Below are 27,632 nucleotides of genomic sequence, written 5' to 3'. Positions count from 1 at the left end.
AGGGGTGGCCTGTAATAAAACACTGACATAAGGTGACTGGGCGTGATGCCGGGGAGCATGTTCCTGGAGGCATTAAGAATAAAGAGAACAAACACCGTCCACGCTGAATGGACTTACACACCCCACTATCCGCCTGAGGACTGGAGACTGGCCTTGATGCTTTCTAGACTTAAATATCAGGTTTCTATATCCACCCCCCACCCCCATAACAAATAATCTGCAAAACTTAGGAGACAAAATAAATCACACATAGTTCCCATGACCACCACTGTAATATCTTGGTGAATTTCCTTCCAATATTTTTTATTTTCGGGCCTCACAGAATAATCGTAGCCATATTCACATCTATTTTGTACCAGATGACCTTTAGAGGTTCCACATCTATGGGATTTTGACTCACTCAATTTGCTACTTAATAGAATTCTCCCTATGTTTAATAAACCTTCTAATAATCACAGACTTAATACATTTTTATCCACTAAGTGCCTCAAGAACTTTCAAAAGTCGGCCTTGAACAGGAAGGCGGAGGGGGTTTGTGTGATTGGAATATGGCAGGCTGCAAAGGCAAGGGGGAGAAACAGGAATACAGGGCAGAAAGCAAGGAAGGGAGGGCAGATTGCCAAGTAGGAAGGACAGGACACTTGGGGTTTGCAGGACGCCCCTGGAAGGACACCTATGGGTTCGGGATGTGCCGATGGTGGGGACAGTGGGAGTGGCTACAACCCAAAGGAGGATCCTGGGACCCAGCCACCAAGTGGGTGACCAGGGTGAAGGCGGGGGTCAGCAGGCAACTCCTGGAGAGACTGAACCTCGGGGCCACGGGCCACAAGGGCTACCAAGGTGGTGGAGGGGAGACCCTGCACGCGGCTGGGCCAACGGGACTCTTCACCCACCAGGCATCTGGCCTTGACTCACACGCAGGAATCCGTGGGCAGAGAGACAACAAAAGCTATTTTTCATGCAAGAGGAGTCGGACATCAGGAAAAATCAGAGCCCCTTTGTATGACATGCCAAATTGCTGAAGCGAGAAAATGTCTCGGGCGAGGGCTCAGATGCGAGCCGGGAAGGGCGCGCTCGCCCAGGGGGACCCGCCGTCAATGTGCGCTTGTTATCGGGGCTTTTCAGAGCGAGGCCCGGAAGCGAGCGCCCCCCCAACCGCCGCACGGCAGAGATGAGCCGGTGACACGGCCTTGGCCGGACTGGCCGGCCCCTGGAAGGGAGCCTGGGTGTCCTGAGATGTCCCCGGGGAGTCTTCGGGGCCCCGTGTGCTTTCCCTTGCTTGGGGCTGGGGCTGGGGCTGGGGCTGGGGCTCGGCCAAAGTCGCCCTTCCTCTGCCACCCGTCCTCACGGGTGGGACCCCTTCCCGCTGCCCAGGGGCAGGGCATTCTCTGGCTTGGTAAAGGACAGTAACTACCAGGCTTTGGGCCCTTTGTTCCCGGCTCGAACTAAGCCCTGGCATAGCTCATCCCGCCTCCGGTGAGCAAATCTGGACTGTGGGGTGTCGCTAAGGCCCCATTTTGCAGAGAGAGAAACTGAGGCTCTGCAGATCCCATGAAATGCTTGGCTGGCTGCTCCACAGCTAGCAGGAGGCAGAGACTGGGCTCCAACCCCACTCCCCTGGGGATTGATTTGAGCCCGCCTCCCCCACCCCACATCCCCCCCCCCCAGGAGGCCACTGGTCCAGCCTGTGTATTTCAAGTCTATGGCGAAGCAGATGGGCCTGGAACCCTGCATGTGTTTCCCTCCACATCCTCCCAGCCACCCTATGAGACAGGACCTGGTACAGCCCCCCAGGAGCAGCACCCCACAGCCCGCTGTGCTCCCCTGCTCTCCACGCCCTGAGCTGCATTAGACGGCGCTCTGGTCTCCTCTGGGTTCCCCGGACCCCGGAACCAGAGGGTAAGTTCCCCGAGAGCTTGATGCACTTCGCCAGGGCGAAGCCAGGCACTCAGGAGGCACCCCAGAAATGCTTAATGGTGACGGAGTTTCAAGTAATTCTGCTCCCCAAGGCAGCCTCGGGCCTTGGGTAGAGTTGGGGGCAGCCCTTGGACAAAAACGAGAGAGGTGAGGTCTGCAACCAGCACCCACTTCTGCTCCCCACTCCAGCCACCGACTTCTGGGCAAGCTCAGGCCCCCCAGCACCAGCTTCCCCGCCCTGCTTTTCTCATCAAAGGCTCTGCTCCAGGCAGAAGGACACGCAGGGGAGGCTATGTCATTTATGGGGTCCAGAGCAAAATGGCAAGGCTGATCCTCTTGTTCAAAAATGATGAAGAATTTAAAGATGGTGACAGCAGAGCACCGAATGCATAGACGGGGTTCAAGCCCACAAGTCTTCGGCCTATGAGTACAGCCCTGGTGACAACAGTCATTTTACATCCTTCGCACATGACCTGTTATGGGGTCTGGAGTTTTCTAGAACAGTCTTGATTTTAAATTGTGTGCATCTCTCCTCTGCCTTGCCGCCTCCTCAAACAAACTAGGAATACCAAAATCAGGATTTCAATAATACCTCCTGTAGTACCTCTTACACCTTGGACAACAGTAGAAAACCTGCTGCCTGCTTTTTACCTAGTTTTGGTTCAGAAAATACAAATGCCACAGTGTCATTATTCCGGGGGGGAACCGAAGGCACTGGGGTTCAACATTCACGGCCTGACATCTCATCACAAGGGGGATTGGTTTTCATCCATCCAGCAGCTGACTCCCACATCTGTCTCCGGGCCTGCCCTGTCTCATCCCTGCAGAGGGGCCTGGTCCCCCACCCTGTGCACTCAGCCCATCTGAAATCCAGCTCTTCTCTCTCCAGTCCCCCTAGACCACTCCTCCTTGTTCTGTGTCTTGGGGAATGGCTCCACTGCTTAGGGGGGTGTTTATCATTGTATCCCATTTTATAGATGCGAAAACTGAGCCTCGGAGCAGCTAGGGAATTTGTCCAAGGTTGCAGAGAATGCAGGGTAGGGCAGGATTCAAATGCATGTCTCGGGGCACCTGGGTGACTCAGTTGGTTAAGGGTCTGCCTTCTGCTCAGGTCATGATCTTGGGGTCCTGGGATGGAGCCCCATGTAGGGCTCCCTACTCAGCAGGGATTCTGCTCCTCCCTCTCCCTCAGCCCCTCCCCCTACTCATGCTCCCTCTCTCTCAAATAAATAAAATCTTAAAAAAAAAAAAAAAAGCATGTCTCTTTGGCCACCCCCCACCTCCTACCAGCCCCCATCCTATTAACCATCACACGGATTTGGTTCAGATATCACCTTCCCTGACTCTTTTTCTGGAAAGTGAAGCTCCCAGTGGGAGATGTCAGAGAGGTGTGCGAGCCCCTATCTGCAGGGTTTCGCAGATCAGGGAATGAGCCTGAGTTTATCACAAATGGGTTGTGGTCTCACTGAAAGGTGTCAAGCTGGGGAATGAGGTCATCTGATTATATTTCTATAAGATCTTTCTGTGTGAAGGGCTGGCATGGGGTGGGGGGCAGGAGAGAGAGCAGGGACACCAGTCAGGACCCTGCTTGGGGCATGTGGGCGAGAGATGACAGAGGCTGGGATCCAGGTGTAGAGAAGTGGGGGGGAAGCAGGGGGTGTGTTCGGGGGTGAAGCTGGCAGGGCTGGGGAGGGCTGGTGCAGGAAAGTGGTTCCTGCGGTGGTCAGCACTGTGCTGGGCAGTGTCTGCTGGAGGCTGAGCCAAGCCCCGAGTGGGTGGGAGATGACTCGAGGCTGATTCTCCTGAGAAGAGACCACACTGGCCAGCAGCAGCACGTCTGACATGTGAGGCCACTGCCTGCATGTGGTTCCTTGCCAAGGTGTCAGGGTGAAAAGAGGCCAAGCCAACAGTGTTTCCAAGAAAGGCAGCCTGAGGTCCTGTCCTCTGTGCAGTGCCTCCGTGGGAGCGGCCGCTGTGCCTTACCGGCAGCTTCCCAAGTACCTTCTCACTGCACAGTCACACAACTCTGGCGGGGAGAGGGAGGGACAGAGGGACGGGGAAGACAGACAGAGGATGCGGGCAAGAGGGAAGGAGGAGAAAGAACGGGGGGAAGAGGAGGAAGGAAGGATAGATGGAAGAAGGAGGAAAGAAAGAGGGAAGGAGGGTGGAGGGAGAGACGAGAGAGGAGGGAGAGAGAAGGGAGGAGGGAGGAAGGTGGAGGGAGGAGGGTGGAAGGAGAGAAGGGTGGAGGGAGGAGGGAGAAGGATGGAGGGAGGAAGAAGAGAGGAAAGATGAGAGAGGAAGGGAGAGGGAGGAGGGCAGGATGAAGGGATGAAGAATGGAAGAGGATGGAGGATGGAGAGGAGGATGGAGGGAAGGACAGGTATCATGTGTCAGTTTCCCACATGAGCAAATCGAGGCTCTAGGAGGTTGAGGGATAAGCAGAGGACAGGTCAGATGGTCAGTGGCAGGTTTGGGGCCAGGCCACAGGGCTCCTGGCCCCTGTTCTGATGTTCCTACACCCAGGCACCCCGTCCTCCTCTATCACAGCCCAGATCCCGCCACACCCGAGTTCACAGCGGCAGCCTCAGTGGGTGCCAGGAAATGGGACAGGGGCACCCTCGGCCGGGGTGGCCATCACTGCCCCGGGCACGGCCTGGGTGCTAGACCCTATTTCAGTTCCTAATTGAGAGCCCTCAGTCAGGTTCTGATTTTATGGTTCCCAGAAGCCACTCAGAGCGTTTCAGCCTCCGAGAGGTGATGACATAGCACCGTGCTCTCCACCAGCCCGAACATCCCCAGAGACGCTCAGCCCTCCATTCCCAGGCCCTGGGCCCAGTGAGCTGACCTGGGGCCCTGCTCAAGTTGGCTGCAAGGGTGGGGCAACTTCTTCTCCTGGGAAAATTCCCAAGGTTCCAGAAACATGGACAAGGGAGAAGGCAATTCGGCCTTGACTATCTACAAGATGCCAGGCACCTCGCAGGTTATTTTGCACACGACCCTGTGCACAAAACCATGAGGTTTTCTCACAGAACCTTCCAGATGATCCCAGGGGCTAATCTGATGAGGTCCCCACCTTACCATGGAGGAGAAGTTAGGAGTCTGGACCCCAACCCAGGTCCATGTGACTTCAGGGCTGGCCGTCTGCTGCTGCCACTTGGGTGCGGGCTAGTGGGGCCTGGGAGAGCACCCTGGGGTGGGCATCCAGCCCTGCCTCTCTCCCCAGGAGCCAGGAGGTGCCCGAGAGAGGGACGGCGGGGGAGCCAGGGAGGCCGACCAGCTTCCGTTCCTGGGTTTTCTCCCAGGCTCTGGAGTTGCGCTGGAGTCAAGAAATCCCCAGGGCATGGGACACCTGGGTGGCTCAGTCGGTGAAGCATCTGCCTTCGGCTTAGGTCATGATCCCAGGGTCCTGGGATCGAGTCCCACATCGGACTCCTTGCAGGGAGCCTGCTTCTCCCTCTGCCTGTGTCTCTGCCTCTCTCTCTATGTCTCTCATGAATAAATAAATAAAAATCTCAGAAAAAAAGAAAGAAAGAAAGAAAGAAAGAAAGAAAGAAAGAAAGAAAGAAAGAAAGAAAGAAAGAAAGAAAGAAAGAAAGAAAGAAAGAAAGAAAGAAAGAAAGAAAAAAAGAAAAAAGAAAGAAAAGAAAAGAAAAGAAAAGAAAGAAAGAAACTCACTCACTCCCTGGGACCTTTCCCCACTCTCAGAGAGTGGGGAATGGCCAGGGAAGAGGAGGGACACCTCATAGCACTTGGGGGTACCTCTGCCTCCATGGGCTTGGTGTGGCAGGAGGCACAGAAGGGTTGATGTGGCCACAGGAGGGACCTTGCTCCAGGTCTGCAGTCCTCCCGGGCGGGCATGGGGCAGGCCAGGTAGGGGAAGGGTGAGGGCAGCTCCAGTTAAAACCCCAAGCCCTATAAGCCCGAGCACTAGCTCTGCGGCTGGGCGCTGGGGCATAAATTCTTGAGGACCCCAAGGAAGGAGCTGGGGTGGCTTCGTGGGGGAGGCTGGCTTGAAGAAGGAGGGACAGAAGTCAGGGCAGGGGGATGGTAAAGTGGGGTGAAAGATCCTGATGTTTAGGGGAGCAAAAAACAATCAGAGGACCCTTCCAACCCCATACCCCAAGAGGGCGGCTCCCAGGCCCCATCCTGGCTCCAGGAGAGTGGGAGGGCAGGGAGGCCTGTGCCAAGGCTGGGTATGGAGTCATACCAGATGTCTGCCACCTTCCAGCCAGTCAAGCCTCGAGTCTCCCAAGGGAGGACCTGTCTGCTTTGCACAAACCCTGGAGCTTCCCTTGGAGGGTCGTCTGGCCCCCCCCAGCCCTGTCCTGACATTGCAGAGGTATCACAGAGCCCTTGAAATGCAAAGGGGCAAGGATGTCTAGCCCTTGCCCAGATGGCTATAGGGTGATGGACGACCTTCAGGCCTCCTCACAGCCCCTGTGTGCTCCAGGATGACAGCTACCTTCATCTGGCTCCCGGCCTACACTCGGGAACCTGCTAGAGTAGGGGCCAAATGCAGTCCTGAGTCCCCCCAGTGTTGTCCGAACGTGCATTCGGTTTGGGGAGCACCTGCTCTGTAGGAGTGCGCTGGGCACTTTCGCATCTGTTGCTTCATTATCTTATTTTCCAGACACGTGAACAACTCAGAGAGGTTAAGTAACCTGCCCAAAGCTGCACAGCTACCTGGGAAAGCTGGGATTTGAACTCAACACCTGGCCTCCTGCCTCTACCGCATGCTGCCTTTTCAACAGTCTATTTTAATGTGACAGAAGGAGACAGGGAATACATTTTTCCCAGGCCTCTGTATCAGAGACAGTCCGGCGTCTCTTGAGCAGTGATGTCCTTTACCAGGTGCACCCTGGGCACCTCACACTGGGTCAGGCTCTCGTCTCTGTCCCAGCCCCGGGAAGCCCAGGGGCAAGCGTGTGGCCCATCTCCAGCAACACGGCCGGCCTTGGCAGCGTGCATTTTGTGCGCTAATCGGACTCCGACCATCATCTTATTTCCCTGCTCTTATTTCTACTTCCATCCCAGTGCCTCCCCTACTTTGTTGTTTGTTTTTATCTTGTCCCTTTCTTCCTTTCTCTCTTTTTTGGTTAGAGGGAGAAGAAGAACTAAAAAGAGTAAAATCATGCGATGTCATTTTCACAGCTTTGAAAAGTTGTTCATATAAAGAAATTGTTACGTTAGAAAAGCAGTGTTCCCCCGTCTGCTACCATGTCCTGACTTGCAGTTCAGAAGAGATGGTCTCATGCAGCACCTCCCAGAACTTCATGGGGCTGAAAAGCAAGAACTGTGGGGGGGGGGGGGCTTGGGCATGGGGCATAGCCTTAGCACCCCAGTGTGTTCTCTAACTGAGGCTGTTCCCAGGCAGCTGGCCCGTGCACACGTGTCCTTATTGGGAGCCAGGGGCTGCTTCTCTGAGTGTGTGTTTGCGGGTTAACTGTGATGGAGCTGAGAGCGGTGGCAGAGAAAGGCCCAGAGGGAATGAGCTCCCTTCATCCTCCTGCATTTCTTGCTGCTTACTTCTCCTACTACGGTGGCTGTTCATTGCCCAGTCTCTGCCCGGTGCCCGCCTGAGGGGAGGCTGCACCAAGGAAGCCCTCACCAGGCAGCCCCCAGACCCCCTTCTGCTCCCGGGTCTGTCACAAACGAGCTGTGTGACCTTGGGTGAGTCACTTTGCCTCTCCGGCCTTGAGTTTCCTTTGCTTGCAGAGTGTGAGGATCGGGCCACATCAGCAGCCCCACCCCCAGTGTGGACACATGCTGGGGTGTCACAGGCAGGGTGAGCTGGGTCATCTGCGATTCAGTACTCCTAAGACGGGAATGGAAGTGAGCACCACTTATGCCACCAGTCACCTAAAGCAGATGCCAGGCCGCCTTGTGAGTGGAGCTGTTCCCAAGATACGTTTTCTTGAAGGAAAGAGAAAAGAGTGGAGCTGCCCCTGCGCCCCCCCCCCCCCCCCCCCCCCGCAAAACGATGCTTCTCTTAGAGCAATGGTTCTCTACCAGGGGTTGATTTTGCCTTTCCCCTATACCTGCACCCCATACATGCCAAGGGGACCCTTGGCAACGTCTGGAAGTATTTTGGGTTGTCACAGCAGCGGGGGGATGCTCCTGGCTTCTAGTAGGGAGAAGCCAGAGATGCTGCTCAACATCCTATAGCACACAGGACAGCCCCAACCACAAAGAAGGACCCAGCCCCAAATGTTGGTGTACTGATGTTGAGAAACCCTGTCCTGCTGTGAGGGGCAGTTGATGATGAATCCAAACACTGGGGACCGTGATGACTTAGTGTGGTCCTCTTGCGGTCCCCTCCTCAGCATTCCTCAGCATGACTTTGGGCAGTGGGCATGTGGGGTGGTAGCCCCAAACTCTGGAACCCCCATGAGTACGTGCTTGATTTCCTTTCCCGATCCTGCTCCCCACTCAGACATGGCCCCCCCAGCCTCGTGGCTGTCGTACCCCCAGACCCAGGCAGTCATCCCTGACTCCTCACCTCCTCCTGCCTGTCCTTCTCTCCACTTCTCCCCCTCACTGCTGCCGTCAGTTAGCCCCTGGCTTCCAGGCTGGTCCCCTGCAACGATGACCAGACTGGTCTCCTGGTGGCCTCCCCTGCCTTCCAGAATCTCCACTCTCCACATGCAGCCAGAGGCTCTTCTAAAATCATAAACCCGATCACTTTGCCCCCTTGCCCCAAGCTCCTCAAAGCACCGACCCTGAGCCTGACCTCCAAGCCTCTCCAGCACCCCTACGGGGTGGTCCCCTCAGGACCTCAGCTTGCCTTTTCCTCTTCCTGGAAGATCCTCCTCCAGTCCTTCAACAGCTCTTTCCTGTCCCCTTGACCGATGGCAACGCTCCCCAGCCCCTCCCAGCATACCCTGCTCTGTTTCCATCCTAACCCTCATCAGTACCTGGAAGTGTCAGCTACCCCATGAAAATGATGGCTCCAGGAGAACAGGGAGTCAGTCCCACCCACCGCTGTGACTAAGAGCCTCGTGTGTCTGACACAGAGCAGGTGCTCCGTGAGCACGTGCGGAACAGTGAATAAATGAATGGATGAATGAATGAATAAATGAATGAATGCAGGCCCAGCAGATCGGTGACTTATAGCCCTTACATGTGTGTCTTAGCAGAAAAAAGGTTGAGAGCCATTGAAAGAAGTAATCTCAGAGGTTCTTCCAGCTGGAGGATCCCCACCCCCCACCCCCCTGCCAGCCCACGTTGTGGCCTCATGAACCTGATTCATTCTGGAGGCTGGGGGGCAGAGGGCTCTCTGGGGCTTGTGTGGCAGACAGTCAGCAATGGGAGGAATGTTCCAGATCATCTAGGCCTCACCTTCAGATGAGGAGACAGATGAGGCTCTCTTTCACAGCGCCAGTTGGGCTATGCAGTTCTTTGCCTCCCCCCGTCCCTGAGACTCTGGATCTGATGACCTGAGGTCTCTTCTTCCTCTGCCCTTCTGTGACTATAGCCTGAAAATCTTGAGTTTCCCCATCTGAGGAGACTGACCCAGGAGAATTATTTTAAAGAGCTGCTGCTGGGGTGCCTGGGTGGCTTAGTCTGTTAAGCATCTGCCTTTGGCTCAGGTCATGATCTCTGGGTCCTGGGACCGAGCCCCACATTGGGTTCCCTGCTTAGCTGGAAGCCTGCTTCTCCCTCTGCCTCCTGTGCTTGCTCTGTCAAATAAATAAATATATAAAATCTTTAAAAAATAATAAATAAAGAGCTGTTGCTTTCCTACAGAGCCTTTTTGAAGCCTCTCACATGGGGGTCCTCCAAAGCCGGCTCTGTGGTGAGGTCATTAAATCAGACCACCGAGATCCCCAGCTTCTCCTCACTCACTCAGCGGGGTTCAGCTAAAAGGACCTGGGTTTTTCTTATAAGAAGACAGAAAGCAGTGAAGAACAAAGCAGGGCATTAAGGAAAAGTAGATACGAGAAGGGACTGCCAGGGTCCCTTCCTGAATGTCTAGAGAGTGAGCACCAGTTAGGGAGAAGGCACAGGTAGGGAGAGCACCCCTGTAACAGACTGAATGCCAATGTCCCCCAGAATTTCGTAGATATTGACGCTCTAACCCCAGTAGTATTTGGAGGGGGGGCTTTGGGGACAGTGAGAAGGTTTAGATGGGGACTTGGAGGGGGGGTCCTCATGATGGGATTGGTGCCCTTCTAAGGAGAGAGCAGAGAGCCAACGCTCTGCCCTGCGAGGACACAGTGCAAAGGGGACCGACCACCTGCAAGCCAGGAAGTGGGCTCTCACCAGGAACCAGACTGGCTGGCACTGGATCTTGGGCTTCTAGCCTCCAGAACTCTCAGAAATAAATGCTGCTTAAGCCACTGGCTCTATCGTATTATGTTATGGCAGCCTCAACTGAGTAAGACAACCCCCACACTTGCCCCTTCTCAAATCTGTGTGGTTCAAATAAAGGAAATCCTCTGGCTGGTGGAAAGCCAAGCTCATTCTGTAGTACTCAAGAGCTGGGACCATCTTATGCCTCATCTTCTATATCTGTGAAAGGCAGATAATTAATATTTACCTTGAAGTGTTGTTGACAATTACATGAACTAACGTAGACCTGCACGAAGGTCTTCACTAAGTGATGGCTGTTATTATCAACACCAGAGGGCAAAGGAGAGCCGGCGGGTGAGGTGACTAGCTGGGGGAGGCCTGCTCTGGCTGCTGTCACCCACCTACGCCTGACTGGACAGGCTGCCTATGAGTTATTGCAAGAGAAAAATGAAAGCCAACACGGACAGGAAAAGTTCCCAGTCCAGCGCCTGGAGTGGAGTGGGTGAGGAAAGGACGTTATTTGAATCAAAACATCTCTGAACGGTCCTCCGTGGGGAGCATGGTTTAAGGCAGAGCTTCCTGGCACCTGCTAGGAGAGGGTTCCGAGTGTCCTGGAGGAGTAAGCTCCGTCCCCAGGCCTTTGGGCCACTGGGCCCCGGCAGCTGCAGCCCCTGGGTAGTCCCTGATGGCTGTCCTCTCTTCCCCCGGCCCCAGGCTGCAGTACTAATAGTTCCTTTTTCTCTTGTGCCATGGTGTGAATGAAGTCTGGGTATACTGGTGTGAGAGGTGCTGCCCAGGTGAGGGAGGTGGGTCCATGAGGGACCCCCCAGGGGCCCCAGTGAACACTCCGGAGCTAACAGTGGCCCTGGGGGCTTTGGCACCCTGACATAAGCTGCTGCCTTCTGGGCCCACAGTCTCCTCCCCTCCTGTGTTTACACGAGGTCTTTGGTTCCCAGCACACAGCACATGTTCCCATAATGCTTGCTTGCATTCTGTAGCTTGCCTAACTGCAAAACGATTAGAGACTGGACAAATGCTGGTTGGTGATACTTATGATACAAAAGCCCACAAAGATGGTATTACTTCTTTTCTATGTCCCTAGCCTTGGGCTGAGTGTCACCAAAGGCACAAAGAAGGAATGAGGTGGGGTTCCGGGAAGGGAGAGAGCAGGAGGCCGATTGTGATAGTGACAGGCTAGTCCAGAATGGGGTAGAAGAAGAGAGAGACAGAAACAGAGACAGAGGCAGAAATAGACAGAGAGAAGAGATAAGAAAGGGAGGGGAGGGGAGGGGAGAGGGGAGGAGAGGGGAAAGGAGGGGAGGAGAGAAAGAGTATGTTATGCAATTTGGGCATCACTTGTGCATTCTCACTTCTGAATGCCTTCATGCTGCTGTCAGCCCAACCCCAGAGCTAGGCTCCACTGGGTAGTCAAGTACTTGGTTCTATTTTTAATGGCAACCCAGAAGCTGTTTGGGAAAGGGCAGGATGACATGGTGGGAAGAGCTTTGTAGTGAGACAAAGGCTCAAATCTGGCCCAGCAGCCTCCTACCTGGGTGCCTCTGGGCAAGTGCCTTACCCTCTCTGAGCCTCTGCATCCTCGGCTGCAGACAGGGGTAAAGACAGCATCCTCTCAGAGCTGTCGTGAACGTGGCATGTGCGAACAGGCACAGGCTCTGCACACTTGTCGGACAGAGGAGCAAAGCGGGGAGACCTGGCTTTGGGGCGGCAGAAAGGGGCTGGGGTGCTGGTAGCCCTGCCAAGGCTGGGAGCAGGCCTGTCGGACTGCATGGATGCCCTAAGTACACAGAGGGCTGGGCTCTCCTGGCCTGGCCACATCACTGATGGGAGATGATCTGAAACACTGCTTTTTGAGTTGCCAGTAAAGCCTTCGGACTCCCATGGTCACAATCAGTGTTTTGTTAGCGGCCTGGCACAGTATTTCTCCAGGATCAGCCTAGACGCTTGATCTTTTCATCTCCCCACCACCCATGTAAAGCTTTGGGGTACTCTGTTAGAGAACAGGTGGAAATCATGCATTTTACACTCAAGGCCAACGCTGGGGTGACCAGGCCCCCAGGAAAGGGCTTGGGATGACTGTGCTGTCGGGGTCCCGGCCTGGACCCTCACTGGCAGGTGGAGGCATCGCCGATGTCAGGAGATTGTGTTTCTCTGAGGTAAGCGGCAGTTTCCACCCAGGTCCAGGGACCGTCACGATGATGCTAGCCACGACAAGGAATCCTGAACCAGCATTCCCAGCCCCAGGTTGGTCCGAGGATGCTCCAGCTTTCGGATGTGGCCTGGTTTGGCCCTCAGAACCCCTGAGCTCAGGTTGGTGGGGGGATGGCAGAGGCAGCTCAGTTCTTGTGGTGAAGTCCCCCAGATGGCAATTCCCCACCCTCCCTCTGCCAGCGGAGCCAGCTGCCCAGATCGGCTTGGGGCTCTCTTGATGAACACCGAGTGCAAACGACTCGAGGCAGCTGGCAAGATGCTAAGTGCAGCATCAATCCTAATTAGGATGAGGAATTAATAAAGGAGGCATTCGAACCGCTCTGCAGAGGCCAGGCTTGCTGCCGTGGAGGAGTTAGTTCCGATTTCCACTGGGAAACTGGAAGGCCTGGGGGTCCACGTGTGCATTTGGGTGGTGACAGCGGCGTGACTTTACTGTGCCACGCAGAGCCTGTGAGGTAGAAGATGGGGGCTCTGCAGCCCCTGTTCTGTGTCTAATTCAGGTGCTGTGGCAGGTAGTGACGTGGGTACATTCTCCAGATGAGAAGAGTAGGTGTTCGTGATCTGAGCAATTGCACACCAAAAATGATGTTTTTCAAAAGAAAAAAGGAGGGCCCACTGTGATCGTGGGCCCACTGATCCTTTGTGTGGCTGTGTTTCCCAAACTATTGATTGCACATGCCCGCTCCTCCAAGACTGCACTTAGCCCTGGCATTAAAGCCCAAATTGCAAAGGGCAAGGCAGCCTCGTTTGGGAAGAGGGTGTGTGTGTGTCTGGAGGGGCGGGGGGGGGGGGGGGTTGTGTGGGTGGAGGGAGGGAGGCAGAGGTGGGCAGGATTCCCGTGAGAGCGAGTCTAGGAGGAAGAGAAGGGAGCAAGTTCAAGCTCGCCCAGCCGACCCAGCTTTACAAAGCCTCTTTTTAGATGACTCCAAATACAGCCAGAAAAAGGGCCATCTCTTTAAGGGCTCCCCACCAGCCTTCACCAAGCTCCGACCCCGCTGAACTATTTGCAGGAGCTGGACCTGCAGTCGGGAAGGCTGCGTGTGTGGGAGAAAACCCGAGTAACCGAGGGGCGGAGTTAACACCCGGGGCGCGGGGCGGGGGGGGGGGGGGGTTACGGAAAAAGAGGAAACTCAGTGCGACGAGATCCGAAAGCAACGCTCCGCCAACTTGCCCCATCCCTTCTCGCATCTGAAAGCCGGGACCCCGCGGCAGGCCCGTCCACACCCGGGCTGGGACCAGCCACCTGTTCATTCCAGCTCCGCAGCGGGGCGGGCGGGAGGCGCTGGAGTCGGGCGCATTTTGCCATTGGAGGCGGCCGGGCCCCTCCCGCGGAGGGAGCGGTCCCCGCGGTCCCGGGACACCCATCCCGGCCCCCAGAGGCATCCCCACCTTACACCCTCCGCCGGGATGCACCCTCGCGCGTCCGGGGGCGCAGCGCCCCGCCCCTCCGGCCCCGACGGGGCGGCCACGCCCCTCCCAGGCAGTTGCGGGTTCGCGGGTCGGCCCTGCGCGCTCGGGTGTCCTGCCCAGGTCTCCCGCAGCCTCCCTGCCGAGGGACCAGGGCCACGGGCGTGCTCCCCTAGTCGGGGGGGGGCAGCCTCGGTGACGCACCCCTCCCTCCGCACCGAGCAGCGAGCAGCGGGCCGGGGCCCCGCAGAAGAGTAGGCGGCGGAGCAGGGTCTGGGCGGCGGCAGGCTCCCGCGACCCCGCGCTCCCGGAGCCGCTCGGAGCCCAGCCCCCACCCCACCCCACCCCCACCCCACCCCCACCCCCCGGCCCGGGCCCGGGCCCGAGCTAGCGAGGAGCGGCCCCGGCGCTCCCCGCCCCCGGCCGGCCCCGCCCCAGGATGGCCAGTTCCCATAGCAATCGCACAGACACCGGTTGCCAAGCAACCCCTCCCCCTCCCCTCCCCTCCTCTCCGGCCCGCTCCCCCCAACCCCAGCCTCCTCCCGCCCCCACGCCGGCCTCCACCCCCTCGGGATCGCTCGGGTCTCGGGCCGCACGCGCGCCCGTGTGAGTTTCGGGGTGTTTCCTCGTGTCCGTGTGCGAGGGGGTGTGCGTGTGCGCGGAGTTGGCGGGGTCGGCCCGAGGGACCCCGGCTGGCGCGCAGCTGGCCGCGAGGGGACCCGCCCGCCCGCTCCGGCTCCTTTGTGTGTCGCGCGGAGCCGGGGCCGCGCCCACCCGGTTCCCGGCCGGCAGCCCGGGCAGGCGGTGCGTGCGCGTGTGCGCGCGTGTGCTGGGGTGGGGGCGCGGGCCCGGCCGTACCTTCGATGCAGCACACCCGCCACAGCCCCGAGTGGGTGAGGTCGCCGCGGGCGCGGCGGGGCGCGGGCCCGTCGTCCATGGTCAGGTTGGTGCCGTTGCAGATGTGCGCGCTGGAGTAGAGCCAGTAGTCGGTGCCGATGGCGATGGCCATGAGCGAGAAGGCTGCGAAGGCTCCGGCCGTGGTCAGCAGCATCTGCAGCCCGCGGTCGCATCGCACCATGGTGGGCGCCTCATAGTCCGCCGCCCGCCGGCCCGGCCCGCCGCGCCCGCCCGCCCTCCTCCCTCCGCGCGCCGCTCCGGGGGCGCCGGGCCGGGGGGCCGAGGGCCGAGGGCCGAGGGCCGGGGGGCGGCGCCGCGCTGCGCGCTCCGACCCGCGCCCCGGGCGTGCCTGCGCTCCGGCGCCGCCGGGGCTCGAACTCCGAGGCGCGGCGGCGAGTGAGGGCTGCGCGGGCCGCCGGGCTCCTCCCTCTCGGCCCGCCCTCCCGCTCGGCCCGCGCCTCCGCCCCGCGCCCTCCGCGCCGCCGCCCGCCGCCCGCCGCCCGCCGCCCGCCGCGCTCCGGGCCCGCGCCCCGCTCCTCCCGGCGCCGCCCCGCGCCTCGGCCCCCGCCCCGCCCCGCCCCGCGCCGCGCCCCCCGCCCCGCCCCGCCCCGCCCCGCCCCGCGCCTCGGCCCCCGGCCCGGGCTTTCTCTCCGCGCGCCCCTCCCCGCCCCGCCCGCACGCGCCCTCCCCTGCCCTCCCCTGCCCTCCCCGCCTCTCCCCGGGTTCATTCACATTATTGGAGCGGAGGAAGCCGAGGCGCGGGCTCCCGGGAGGGCGGCGGGGGAGCCGCGGTGCCAGCCACCTCGCTTCCACTCCACTCGGGAGGACGCCCGGCTGCCCGACTCTCACCTGGGGAGCGCGCGCGCGGGGGCGGCCCTGCATCCCCCTGCTCCCAGCCGTGCCCTGACCTGGCCGGGCGGTGGAGGCAAGGCTGGCGCCGGGAGTGCTCAGGTCCGGGTTCCAGAAGCCCCAGATGTGGGTCACTACAGGCCACGCCGGGCCCTGGCCACTTCCCTCCCCCACCGGACTGCTCCTGCCCCCCCCGCCCCCCGCCGGCTCCTCCAGGGGACCCAGACTTTGGGGTCGAGGGAGAAGAGGGATGTCAGCCGGAGGTCATTCGGGAGGAACGTAGAATCCCTGTTTGGCAGAGGAGTGGTGAGGTTTTCATTGAAAAGGGGGCTCCCCTCCATTTCTGTATTTCTGATGGTCTGTAACTGTGAGCCCAGGGACACCCCAGTTGTGCTGGATTCAAACACCGCAGCCCTCGGCCGTTTCCCTCTTTCTCCTAGCTCCCTCTTGAATACCTTGATTTCTTTTCGCCTTTCCCTTACTCGAGCTTAACTGGCTTTCCCTCACCTCCGTCCCTTTATTGCCAGCCTCTGCCTCGAGCCCCGCTGGCTTCACTTAATTGCCTTTGCTGCTGGCATGATCCCAACCTGGACACACTCCCTTCTCCGAGGAGCCAGCGCAGGCTCCCTCTCCTGCAAAACCCAGCTCCAAACTCTTCCCTCCCGCAGGTTCCCGCAGAGACCAACACCTGGACGTCCTGGGTGGCTTCACTTCCGCCCTCCCCAAAGCTGGTCCTGTTGGCATCCGGGGTGACTGTCCTGGGGCTGCTGCCCTGGACCCCCAGGAAAGTGAAGGGAGCCTACCAAGAGCTGCCATATTCTTGGCGAGAGCCAGCTTGAATTTCACCTCCTTTCTAGCACCTTCCCTGGTGCCCACTACCCAAGGAAAATTAATGACCTCGTGCTAGAACTACTGGTCTGTCTTCTATGAGATTGGGAGCCTTTCTCATGTCCGACGTATGTGCTAAGTGCTGAAGGAACGTTTGGAGAGTGAAAGATGTTTCTTGTCCCCTGGAAAATTATACTCTGATTGGGGGAAATAGAGCATATAAATAAGTTCCAAGATAATGTAGCCTAAGGACCAGACTGGCTGCATTAGTTCATATTTGTGGCTCCTTCTCCTGCCTTTGGAGTGTCTTCATGCCTCCCCAAAGTTTCAAAGGACAAGAGCTGTCACCTATATTTTACTTCCAAGCACCTGCCGCCCGTTCTGCACACGGCAGGTGCCCAGCATACGCCTGAAGGCGCACACCAGATGTGAGATGGCCTGCTCTGGCTCAGAAAAGGGCTGCCTTCGTATGTCCCTAATAGCCACAAGGATAAACTCTGTCCTCAGAAGCACCCAGAAAGGTAGATCTCAAGCTTTCCTGTTTTTTTTTTTTTTTTTTTGAGCAGATCTTTGCCTCAAATTAAATCTTAAACAGAAGCTCAACATAAACAAACCAGGTCTCCCACCAGTTAGCCATGCAGGTAAGAGCTAGCACTGCTCTGGTTAAATAGGGACCCAGTGTACCTGTACCTGCCCACCCAGCCCCCAGAGCACTCCTGTGAGTGGAAACCTAGATCCCACGAAATATGATATGAAAACCAACATCCTGAACCAGTATCTGGGTCCCTTGGGAACATCCCTTCCACCCTGTCCTGCTTGCAGTCTTTCTCAGGGACTTTGAGAGAAATAAATGGAAGCAAGATAAATGGATCTATTTATCTGTGGGATGGAGCAGGGGTGAGTGGCTTCCCTCAATCTGCTCTTAGGTCTGGGGAGTGACACAGGGGTGGTGGGGCCCTCTTCCAAGTTAGCGATCCTCGATCCCCATGTTAATCCCAAAACAGAAATCTTCATTCATCGGAGCCTGACTGGGCCAGCATTTGGGAGAGGAGACAGCACTGGAGTAGGAGCCAAGATGTCAGCATCTCATGCTGGCTCCACCACTCACTAGCAGATGATCTTGGACAAGCTAGAACCACCCAAGAGAAAGACACCTCTCCAAGTGCCCCTTTCAGAATGGTTTTGAGGATCCAATAAAGTAGCCTTGCACACTTAGCACCATTTGTGGAATCAGTAGTAAATGCTTCCTTTTCTACTTTTTGTGGGAGACAGTGAAGGAGACACTGTCTAGTGGATATATATTATTACATCATCTGTTATTCTCACTGTTATCCCCCTTACAATACCTGGGGAAACTGAGGCACAGGGTAGTTGAGTCACTTGCTCAAGGTCTCACACCTGGAAGGTCTCAGCTCAGATCCTGACGACCAGAATTTTCCAAGGGCACCAAACTGTCTCATTGTCCTTGTCAAGTGCTGCTTGACTGTGTTGTTACATATTACCTGTTGATTTGGGGGGGAAGGGAACTCGAATGGGGCTTGGCTATTTGCCTTTCTATCTGTGAACACCCAACTGGCAACCATGCTTAGTTCGGAGGTTGCGAGGGTGTAGACTGTGGAGTCAAATAAGGACTTGACCGCCAGTGAAGGGAGCTGGAGCAAACTCAAGACTGTCTGAGACCGTTCATCATGCCTGGGTGAGCACAATTTAAATCTGGAAATTTCTGCTCAGCCGGATTAGAGAACTCTAAATGGCAGTATTTAACTGCTGCCTGAGGTCCCTGGAGTTTCTCCCATGTGACATTTCCAGATCCGAGGGAGGGAATGTGTCTTTTGCTTGCTCAGGAGAAGGCACTGGGTTGGTCTTGTTCTGGAAAGGCTGGACACTTGGCATCTCCCCTTGGGGAGCCAGCCGCTCAGTGTAAGGTCTACTGTTGGGGGAGGGGACAAATCATCACACGTATTACCACCTCTGTGGACAGCTGAGCAGGTGGAGATACTGGGACCCGTCCTTCAAAGCCATCTTTTTTCAACACAAACTAGTTTCTTTCCCTCTCACCGGATCACTTGGGTAATTACCACAGTTCTTCGTTTTACTTTGGCTGTGAAGACAAAGCTTTAAAATGAGCTCAGAACCCTCTGACAATCCCAGTTCCAAGGCGAAGCAGCCGGGCGGTGGCCGTGGGAGAGGAATACGCATTAGACTGTTCACGCTGTGTAACGTGCATGTCAGAGCCGCCGAGCATCTGCAATCAGGGCGAGAAGGAAGGGAGAGGCCCTCCGCCAGCGAGGGGAACGCGGTTCCAAAAGCCTTTATTAAAAGCTTTGCTTTCCCCCTTTGTCCTCCAGAAATAATGACCTTTGTGTGGCAACTTTTTGTAATATCTCATTTCCATGCCCAAAGCAGATGGTTCTGCTGATTTCAGAAGACTTAATGGGGGCGGGGGGCATTTGGAGAGCCAGGGAGATATTTCCAGTGAATAGACATAAAGAGTGATTTTGATTTTCTATAGCAAAGGGTTGGGGATGAGTCTTAGAAGGTTCCGGGGCTTGGCTCAGTGTGGAGGCTTATCTGCAGCCCATCCAAGCTGCTCAGAATCCAAGAAGAATGCCTCCAGATCCTGGTACTGACAGCCTCCCCTCCATCAGATTATGCACACCGCAAGAATGAGGTTTTTTCTTTTTCTTCATATTTCAGTAGGTTCCTTTGAGGAAGAGCGCGGATCACAAAATGCTTCCTGGCTTTATGTATTCAAGTTTATTCCATTTCATTTGCTTATCACTTATATCCCATTCAAGGTGCTTGGAGCTGGATATGCAGCCTTCTTTCTCCGCCACAGTAAAGCGGCGGAGTTGCTCACCGTCTCCACACCAGGCCGGGCCCTAGAAGTGCAGAGGGAAGGGAAGCAGCATTTCAGGAGTGCCCTCTGTGTGCCGGTCCCTGTGCGTGCAGCACTTCATTCCATCATGGCAACAGCCGCCTAACAGCCGTGGGTGCCTTTACCCCCGTCTTGTAGAAGACGTACCTGCAGCTAAACAGCCTGAGCTGGGATTTGAACCCCGGTCTGCATGAGCGCAGCCAAGGTCTGCCGGCTACCAGAGGGTACCAGAGGGTACCGAGGTTGAGGGTCTTCAAAGTCCCTCTGCCCATGCCTGCTTCCTCCCCCGCTCCTCTTTCATGTATTTTTCCAGATAAAATCAGGTTCGAATGACGATCAAAGCCACAGGAGGGTGGAGGGGTTACCCAGGGGAGATGGAGCACATTTCCCATTTGTCGGGCAGTGAGCGGGGCTGATGGCAGGTGCGCGGGAAGCCGGCCTCAGGAACCCACCCTCCTCCTCCTCCTCCTCCTCCTCGTCCCTGTGCCCGCCCTGGTGCTGGCCACCCCTTGATCCAGGGTCCTCCGGCTGCCACCCTGTCCTGGGTTTTCTGTTTACTGTCAACGGGAGGCGGACGCAGTGGCCTGCTGTCAGGGTTGCACAGCGAACAAAGCGGCCAACTGTGAGTGAAGTCCATGTGGGCTTCTAGAAGACCTGTGTGTTTTCAACCCGGATCCCACCAGGGGCTGCGCTCCGCGGCCGGCTGGGCGGTCTCCCCCGCTGGAATCTGTGCCAGCGCCGGCCCCGATGATGAGCATATTGATATTAATGGCCCGACTTGGCCAAAGCTTCCGGCACAGCACGCTTGATAGTTAGCCGGTTATTCTGAGAACATTCTTTTCAAAACACTCGACAGGACAAACAGGCCAAGAGGTTCCTTTGTCCACAGCCAGCCTCTGAAACTGAGCCGACTCTCAAAGGATTGAGGAGAACACTCCAAGGAAGAAATTGGTGGCAGAGGAGGCGCAAGCATTTGAAACCGGGGGGCTGGGTGGAGAAGATGGTCAGCGAGAGCGCAGCCTGCCTCTAACGGGCATCATTTGTGCTTTCGCCAAAGCGGAGCTTTTAGTTCCTAAAATATAACAGCCCTGTGCAGGAGCTGAAAGAACAGGGAGCGTTTCGTGCAGAACTTTGCCACAAAGTGCCTGGCTGTGGAATGCGAGGTCTGCGTCGGGGTCCATCTGGCTACTTTGGGCTCCTGAGTGGCACCTTCCTTTGCACCCCCTTGCCTCCCTGGCTCTCTGGGCTGCCCACGAGGGGATGGGGCCGGCTCCTCTGGGCCCTCTGGGAGCTGAGCTTGCTACCGAGTGGGAGGGATTGCTTTACACTGCAGATGTCCTTCTGAATCGCAGATATCAATGGGATATTTGCACTCCGCCTCCTGTCTTGGCTATTCCCACTCGTTTTGTTTTCAAAGGGCCACCAGGTCTTTGCTGATTTTGTCTCCATGGCCTTTTCTTGGGAACAGGAAAGGGAAGGTCACTGGCTTCAGGGTGACCCGGGTTTCTAGTTGAGCTCTGCCGTTTGCAGCTGTGTGGTCTTGGACTCGTGGCTGAAGCTCTCTGGGCTTCAGTAGAGTGGGGAGCCAAACCCTGCCTGGTGGGGTTCTTTAATCCGTTTGCGTATTAAAGAAGCCAGGCAAGGCACTTCCTCGACAGTGCTAACAGCTGATGTTTCCTGAGCATTTCATAAGCACCAGGCTCCATTCTAAATGCTTTACCACATTGTACATAACTCATTTGGTTTCCTCCAGAACTCTTCGAGACAGGCGTATTATCGATCTCATCCTACCATAGAGGTAAGGAAGGCACAGCGTGGGTAAATCACTTGCCAAAGGATGTACACTACAGGGCCAGATTGTGAACCTTGGCGGTCAGGCTCCAGAACCCATGCTTATAATTTTGATTTAATATGTGCTTAATAGGGGCACCTGGGTGGCTCAATGGTGGAGCGTCTGCCTTCAGCTCAGGTTGTGATCCCGGGGTCCTGGGATCGAGTTCTGCATCGGGCTCCCCGCCGGGAGCCTGCTTCTCCCTCTGCCTATGTCTCTGCCTCTCTCTCTGTGTCTCTCATGAATAAATAAATAAAATCTTTAAAAAATTTTAAAAATAATATGTGCTTAATAAATGGTAGCTTTCATTATTCTACTCATTAATACCCCCTAACAGTTAAGTTTAAGTTACTCAGTATCCTCCTCTATGAATAATCTCTGACTTTATAAAACTCAAGCTTCCTTTATAATATAGACCAGCTCCCATTATCCTCTCCAGTCCCAGAAATACTGGCTTTCTCCCAGTGGACCCCTTTCTGTTGGTTCATTTTGTCCTCTGGGAACCTATGAATGTGGATCTTCTGGGTGACAAAGACATTACTTTATTAATAATAATTTAATATTAGAGAGAGAACAAGCAGAGGAGGGGCAGAGAGAGAGGGAGAGAGAATCTTAAGCAGGCTCCATGCTGGGCGATGTGGGGCTCAATCTCACAATCCTGAGATCATGACCTGAGCTGAAATCAAGAGTCGGATGCTCAGCCGATTGTGCCCCCCAGGCACCCCGACAAAGACATTATTATTTTTTTTAATTTTTATTTATTTATGATAGTCACACAGAGAGAGAGAGAGAGAGAGAGGCAGAGACACAGGCAGAGGGAGAAGCAGGCTTCATGCACCGGGAGCCTGACGTGGGATTCGATCCCGGGTCTCCAGGATGGCGCCCTGGGCCAAAGGCAGGAGCTAAACCACTGCGCCACCCAGGGATCCCCCGACAAGGACATTATTAAAATCATTGCTGTCTGTTGCCAAGACTCTCTGAAATCTTGTGGCCAGAGGACAGCTGGGCCTGAGGCAACCAGGGGTGTAGGATTCAGAGCTGAGGCAAGTTCCTCAGTTCTCCCCAGCTACCACATGGCACAGCAGCACCCACCCTGGGAGAGCCGTTGAAAGGTTTGAAGACTATGTGTAGGGTGCGTGGCCCCAGCTGACCCAGTCAAGGTGGTCTGGTATCAGCAGATGTCACTGGTAGGTGCACATCATATGCAATAAGAAATAATACTTATTGTATGGGTGATCAACGCACCTAGGGTTCTTTTTTGGGGTTGACTTTGGGATCCTCTTCAAGTGGTCTGCAGAATCACTGGGGTCTTCTCTGGTGTGTCTGCTGGGAAGTACCTGCTTCCTGGCATGGCCTTTGGGCCTTCTTCATCCCCCCCTAGACCAAGGCAGTCCTGGGCAGAGTGCATGCTCAGATGCTCCCATCTAGTTCCACACTTGGCTGGATCTGATAACAGACCATTTCCAGATAAACAGGGGATGTGGAAAATGAATTGGCTTCCTAGAGGAAAGATCTTAAGTGCTTCAGATCTTTTTAAATTCAGGAGAAATATTCTTTGGCTGGTGCCGTATCTTTAGAGGGTGTTGTCATCTGGAGGATGGCACCTGTCCTCTTGCAGCCCCTACCCAGAGGGGAGGCCCTGAGGCAGTTCCGCAGGTGATGGTTCTGAGCATCCTGGAACCAGGTGCCACGTCTCCTGCTTCCCTGACCCGCCGCCCCGTTGGGCTCCTCGGCACACCTAAGTCCAACAATCTGTTGTCCCACATAATGGGTTTGTGATGCAATAGGATTAACAGCAGCTCTCATTTATTGAAACGTTACGTGTGCTGTGGCACTTTATAATAACAAAGGTGTAGTTTCCCCATTTTACAGAAGATGAAACGGAGGCGTTGGGGGGCAAGTAACTTACTCAAGGTGGAGGCTAGTACACAGAAGAGCTAGGACTCTGGCCTAGGACCGGCCGTCTCCAGGGAACACATTCTTGCCATAGCTCCATAGTTTTCCACCCTGGAAACCCTTGACGATGGCCGAGGGGGCCTTAAGGGATATATGCCCCACTCCCAGAGATTCTGACCACGCTGAAATGACACTTGAACATCAATATTTCTTAGAACTCCCAAGTGATTCCTGATGTATAGCTGGGAAAGAATCAGGGCACGAAGCCATAATACCTTTGGACACAAGTTCTCTGAAAAGTGTTTGGTTTTTGACTAAATTCATTGCCAGCAAACACAATGCCTAGCTCGGTCTCTGTGGTAACTAATAGGAAATGGTGGGCTGGGGGCTCCTGGTGTCAGCTGGACGGCTGTGCCCAGGGCGAGTGGGGGAAGATAGCCATTATGCTGGTGAACATCTGGGAGATTCTACAAGACTCTCATTGCCACTTCTAGCCCTGTAACCAAGATGACTTGCCCTGTCCCCAGCGTGGGTCATGCTGTCCTGCCATTTGTCTGCCTTCTCACCCAGCAGGCGACAAATGCCCAGCAGGGCAAACTAGGGAGGGCTCTGGCTCTGCCTGCAGAAGGCCTCCCGGGATGGGAGAGTCTGGGAATGCAGAGACCAAGCCAGCTTCTTCTTCTCCAGCGCCTTATCCCACTGATAATTGGAATCTGCTGTGGGGAGCTGGTCACACGCACCACCCCCCTCACTGGTTTAGCTGGGAAAGTCAGGGAGCTTTGGCATCAGACCAGAGGGCACCAAGGATGAGATGCAGACGGGGTGCTCGTGGTGGTCCTGTGCCTGGCTCTTATGGGGGTTGGGGGCTGTGGGATGTCAAGTGGCAGATGTACCTGGGTCTCTCAGGATGCCCCAGCCCCATCCACTCCTCCCTCTGTTTCGGCCCCAGGCTCCTCCTCCCTCTGCCTCGGCCAATTCCCAGCAAGCCGCCCGCTGCACTTGCCAATGGAGCCAGATGCTGCTTTAGGGAAAATACCTTCTGGAGTTTGTTGTCTGAGCCCTCCCAGCTGACACCCACGGTGGAGAAGATGTGTCAGGATAAATGGAAAATCTCTTCATAAATATTTGAAAAAGGCAAAAAGGAAAAGAAAAAAAGAACCCCAAACTCCTAGCATTTGGGAGCCTCTTAGTGATCGCTGCTAACAGACGGGGATGCAGGTCGCTAACATTCATCAGTTTGTAGTACAATCCCGGGGAGAGTGGCCGGGAGCCCTGGGCTTAGTTCAGGGGCTGCGGGCATCACGGGGTCCCTCGGCTCACCCTGTGGCGCAGGGGAGGGGACAGACCTGTCCGGCCCACTGATGGAAGCCACAGAGCACGCGCAGATGCCGAGGTGCCCTTTATCCATAATGCATAATTGTGTCTTTAAACTCAACTGCCTTGGGACTTTATTACGAGTAGAGCACAGGCTAAAGTGGCTTACAGGGGGACCCCTGGGAGAAGAATAAAGAGGCCCTGGGGGCTGAAGAGCTAACAGGGTAATGCTGGTGCCCACAAACAAAAAGAGAATGGCCTACCCTGGCCTGTAGGGTCCAAAGGTTGGGGGCCCTCCCACCCCCACACTCCCTCGGGCTGTTTTGGTGCAGGGGAGACAGGGCGTTTTGAAGTCGGGACTCTCTAGTAAAGGGGGGCCCTTCTCAGGTTTGGTTATCAAAGAAACCCACCCATGCAGGGGCAGCATCTTGGCCTCAGCCCTGACACTCCAGGTCTGGCCACACCACCCCTGTGAGCCCCTGGGAACAAAAGCTGGGGCTCCCGACTCCGTGAATGTGCCCTACCTGTGCACACCCCTCTCTGCATTCCTCATGCAATGTCACTTGCCTGACCCAGGGGCCTGGTTTCCTGCCCATCTTGGATCATGGCAGATGGACTCTTCATCCTGGAGGGGAGCATGGTCTGTAGGAGCAGGAACTAGGCTGGGGCCGAGTCTCTAGGAGACAAAACCCTGGGGTGGACAATCAAAGTGTGGGTGCTTGTGGTTAACTTGGAAAGGCAGATGTGTCTGAGACCCTTGAAGGATGCTGCAGAGGGCCCCCTGTGCTTAGAGCCTCTCTGCCCTGAGAGGTGGGTGCACAGACAACCCTCCCACTTTTTAGCAGCTGGAACCCTTCAGTTTCCATAGCTGGTGTCATCACGATGGCAGGGGGTCTTCAGTGTGAGCTGGAGTGTGAGGAGAAGGCTGCCTGTGAATGAGGTGGGTGTGATGAGATGTCTGTCCCCAGGCATAGGATACCAGGTCACAGATACCTTGACCAAGGCATTCGGAGGAGCCTTTCTCATTGACCTGTGTTTTAGTCGTCTCCAGAGAAACATGTATATAAGAGGAGATTTATTATGGGCATCCACTCACAAAATTATGGAGGCAAGAAGTCCCAGGGTGTGCCGTCTGCGAGATGGAGAACCAGGAAGGCTGGTGGTATAATTCAGCCTACACCCAAAGGCATGAGAACCAGGTCTGATGTCCATGAGCAGAGAAAGATGGATGTCCCAGCTCCAGAATAGAGAGAGAATTCTCTCTCTTCCTCTGTCTTTCTGTCTTAGGGCTTTAGTGGATTGGACGACGCACCCCCCACCCCTTGCACTAGAGAGGACCATCTCTACTCAGTCTCTCAGTCTACCGTCTCAAAGACTAACCTCTTCCAGAAACACCCTCAGAGGCACACTCAGAAATCATCTTTTAGGGGAATCCCTGGGTGGCTCAGTGGTTTAGTGCCTGCCTTTGGCCCAGGGTGTGATCCTGGAGTCCTGGGATCAAGTCCCACATCAGGCTCCCCGCATGGAGCCTGCTTTTCCCTCTGCCTTTGTCTCTGCCTCTCTCTCTCTCTCTGTGTGTGACTCTCATGAATAAATAAATAAAATCTTAAAAAAAAAAAGAAAGAAAGAAAGAAAGAAATCATCTTTTACCAGCCTCTGGGCGTCTCTCGGCCCAACCAAGTTAGCCACATAAAATGAACCATCATAACCCACCTCCTCCTCACGTACAGATATTGGAATATTAATTGCTTTTGGAAGGAGGTCGGGAGAAGGAGAGCACGGAGGCTGGGCCATGCAACTATGACTCAAATTCTCTGTGGTAGATGATGAGTCAGTTCTACCTGAAATGCTGTGCTCTGGCCACAGTTCTAACCAACCTCAGAGAAGCTGATGGTAAATACAAACACCCCGAAATGTAAGCTGGCTGAAAAGCAGAGGGTTTGCTTCTGACGGAGCATCTGAGTTACACGTGGTTCTCCAGGCAATAGCAGTGTCTGGCCTTGGGTTGCTTGAATTCTCTTTGATGAGGGATTATGAAGGGTAAAGGAGATGGCTCATTTATTTACTCAGTTGGCAGATGTAGTGGGTTGAATTGTGGCCCCCAAAAGGGAATGTCCGTGGCCTAATACCCGGAACCTCTGAATGTGACCTTATTTGGAAAAAAGGCTCTTTGCAGATGTAATCAAGTTGGGGTTCTTGAGATGAGATCATCGTGAATTAGAGTGGGCCCTCAGTCTGACAAGTGTCCTTACAAGAGGATGGGAGGAGACCCACAGGCCTGGAAGACACAGGCAGAGAACGGACTGACACAGACGTAAAGTCAAGGAATGCCAAGGATTTCCAGCAGCCACCAGAAGTTAGGGGAGAGGCGTGACATAGATTCTTCCTCAGAGCTTCCAGGAGGAACCTACCCTGTCAACACCTTTGATGTCAGACTTTTATCCTCTAGAATATGAAACAATAAATATGTATTGTTTTAAACCACCCAGTTTGTGATAGTTGTAGCCCTAGGACACTAACGCAATGAACATTCGAGGGCTCTCAGGTGCAAGGCAACGGATTCATCACTCAACACTGCAATAAGCGGAGAAGGGGTCTTGACTTTCCCCACACAAGGCGAAAACCCCAAGAGGGCAGAGGCCATCTCTGTTTTATTCACTTCTGACCCTCCAACCCCCAACGTAAGGTCAGGCATGGAGAAATGCCCAATATATATTCACTGAATGAAAAGATAAACAAATAGCTCTCCTGAGCCATAGGGGGTGGGGGATAGTAAAGACGGACCCACACTGGAGGCCCCTGAGGGCCTCAGTGGGTTAAGCATCTGACTCTTACTTAGGCTCAGGTTTCGATCCCAGGGTCATGGGATCGAGCCCTGCATTGGGCTCTGCGCTCAGTGTGGAGCCCGACTGTCCCTCTCCTTGTGTTCCTCCTCCTCTCTCTCTCTTTAAAATAAATAAATAATAAAATCTTTAAAAATATCTTTTCAAAAAATTAAAAAGAAAACAAAAACCTGCTTAAAAAAAAGAAAACAGAAAGAATCCACACTTGTGTGGCAAACTTCTCCGGAGACCCTACAAGTTTATTATCTCATGACAGCAGGCTTGGAAATGTAATTACTTTGTTTTTCTCTCTCCTCCAAAAGCCTTGTTTTTAAAGTTTGGTTTTTTTCTACCCCCCGACGATTCCTGCCACCCCACCCACCCCGGAGTAAATACGTGCTAGGGCAGCAGAAAGAGAAGAGTGGGCTCAGGAAAGAGCGTGCGCGTGCTGGCTTGCGAAAAGCCAGAC

At 55.3% G+C, this 27,632-nt stretch overlaps 1 protein-coding gene and 1 long non-coding RNA gene across 5 annotated transcripts in view; one reads left to right on the top strand and one right to left on the bottom strand.

The window, feature by feature from the left end:
• The window catches only part of CACNG4 (calcium voltage-gated channel auxiliary subunit gamma 4), a 60,015-nt gene extending 45,042 nt beyond the window's left edge, over positions 1-14,973 (bottom strand). Inside the window, exon 1 of the mRNA XM_038546811.1 lies at positions 14,707-14,973. Coding sequence (XP_038402739.1) covers positions 14,707-14,926 — 220 coding nt within the window. The 5' untranslated portion in view covers positions 14,927-14,973. The remainder of the gene's footprint in view (positions 1-14,706) is intronic.
• Positions 14,372-17,652, top strand: LOC102154199. 4 transcript variants are annotated; one of them, XR_005364298.1, is made up of 3 exons: positions 14,372-14,454; positions 16,263-17,063; positions 17,427-17,652. It is a non-coding gene; the product is annotated as an uncharacterized LOC102154199 (long non-coding RNA). The 4 variants fall into 4 exon arrangements; XR_005364300.1 differs by having other exon boundaries at positions 14,373-14,454; positions 16,989-17,063; XR_005364299.1 differs by lacking the exon at positions 14,372-14,454 and adding an exon at positions 14,827-14,927.
• The last annotated feature ends 9,980 nt before the right edge of the window (positions 17,653-27,632 follow it).

The sequence above is a fragment of the Canis lupus genome, chromosome 9 (genome assembly GCF_011100685.1).
Source record: "Canis lupus familiaris isolate Mischka breed German Shepherd chromosome 9, alternate assembly UU_Cfam_GSD_1.0, whole genome shotgun sequence".
NCBI classification, from domain to species: Eukaryota; Metazoa; Chordata; class Mammalia; order Carnivora; family Canidae; genus Canis; species Canis lupus.
This window is presented reverse-complemented; position numbering and strand designations above follow the sequence as displayed.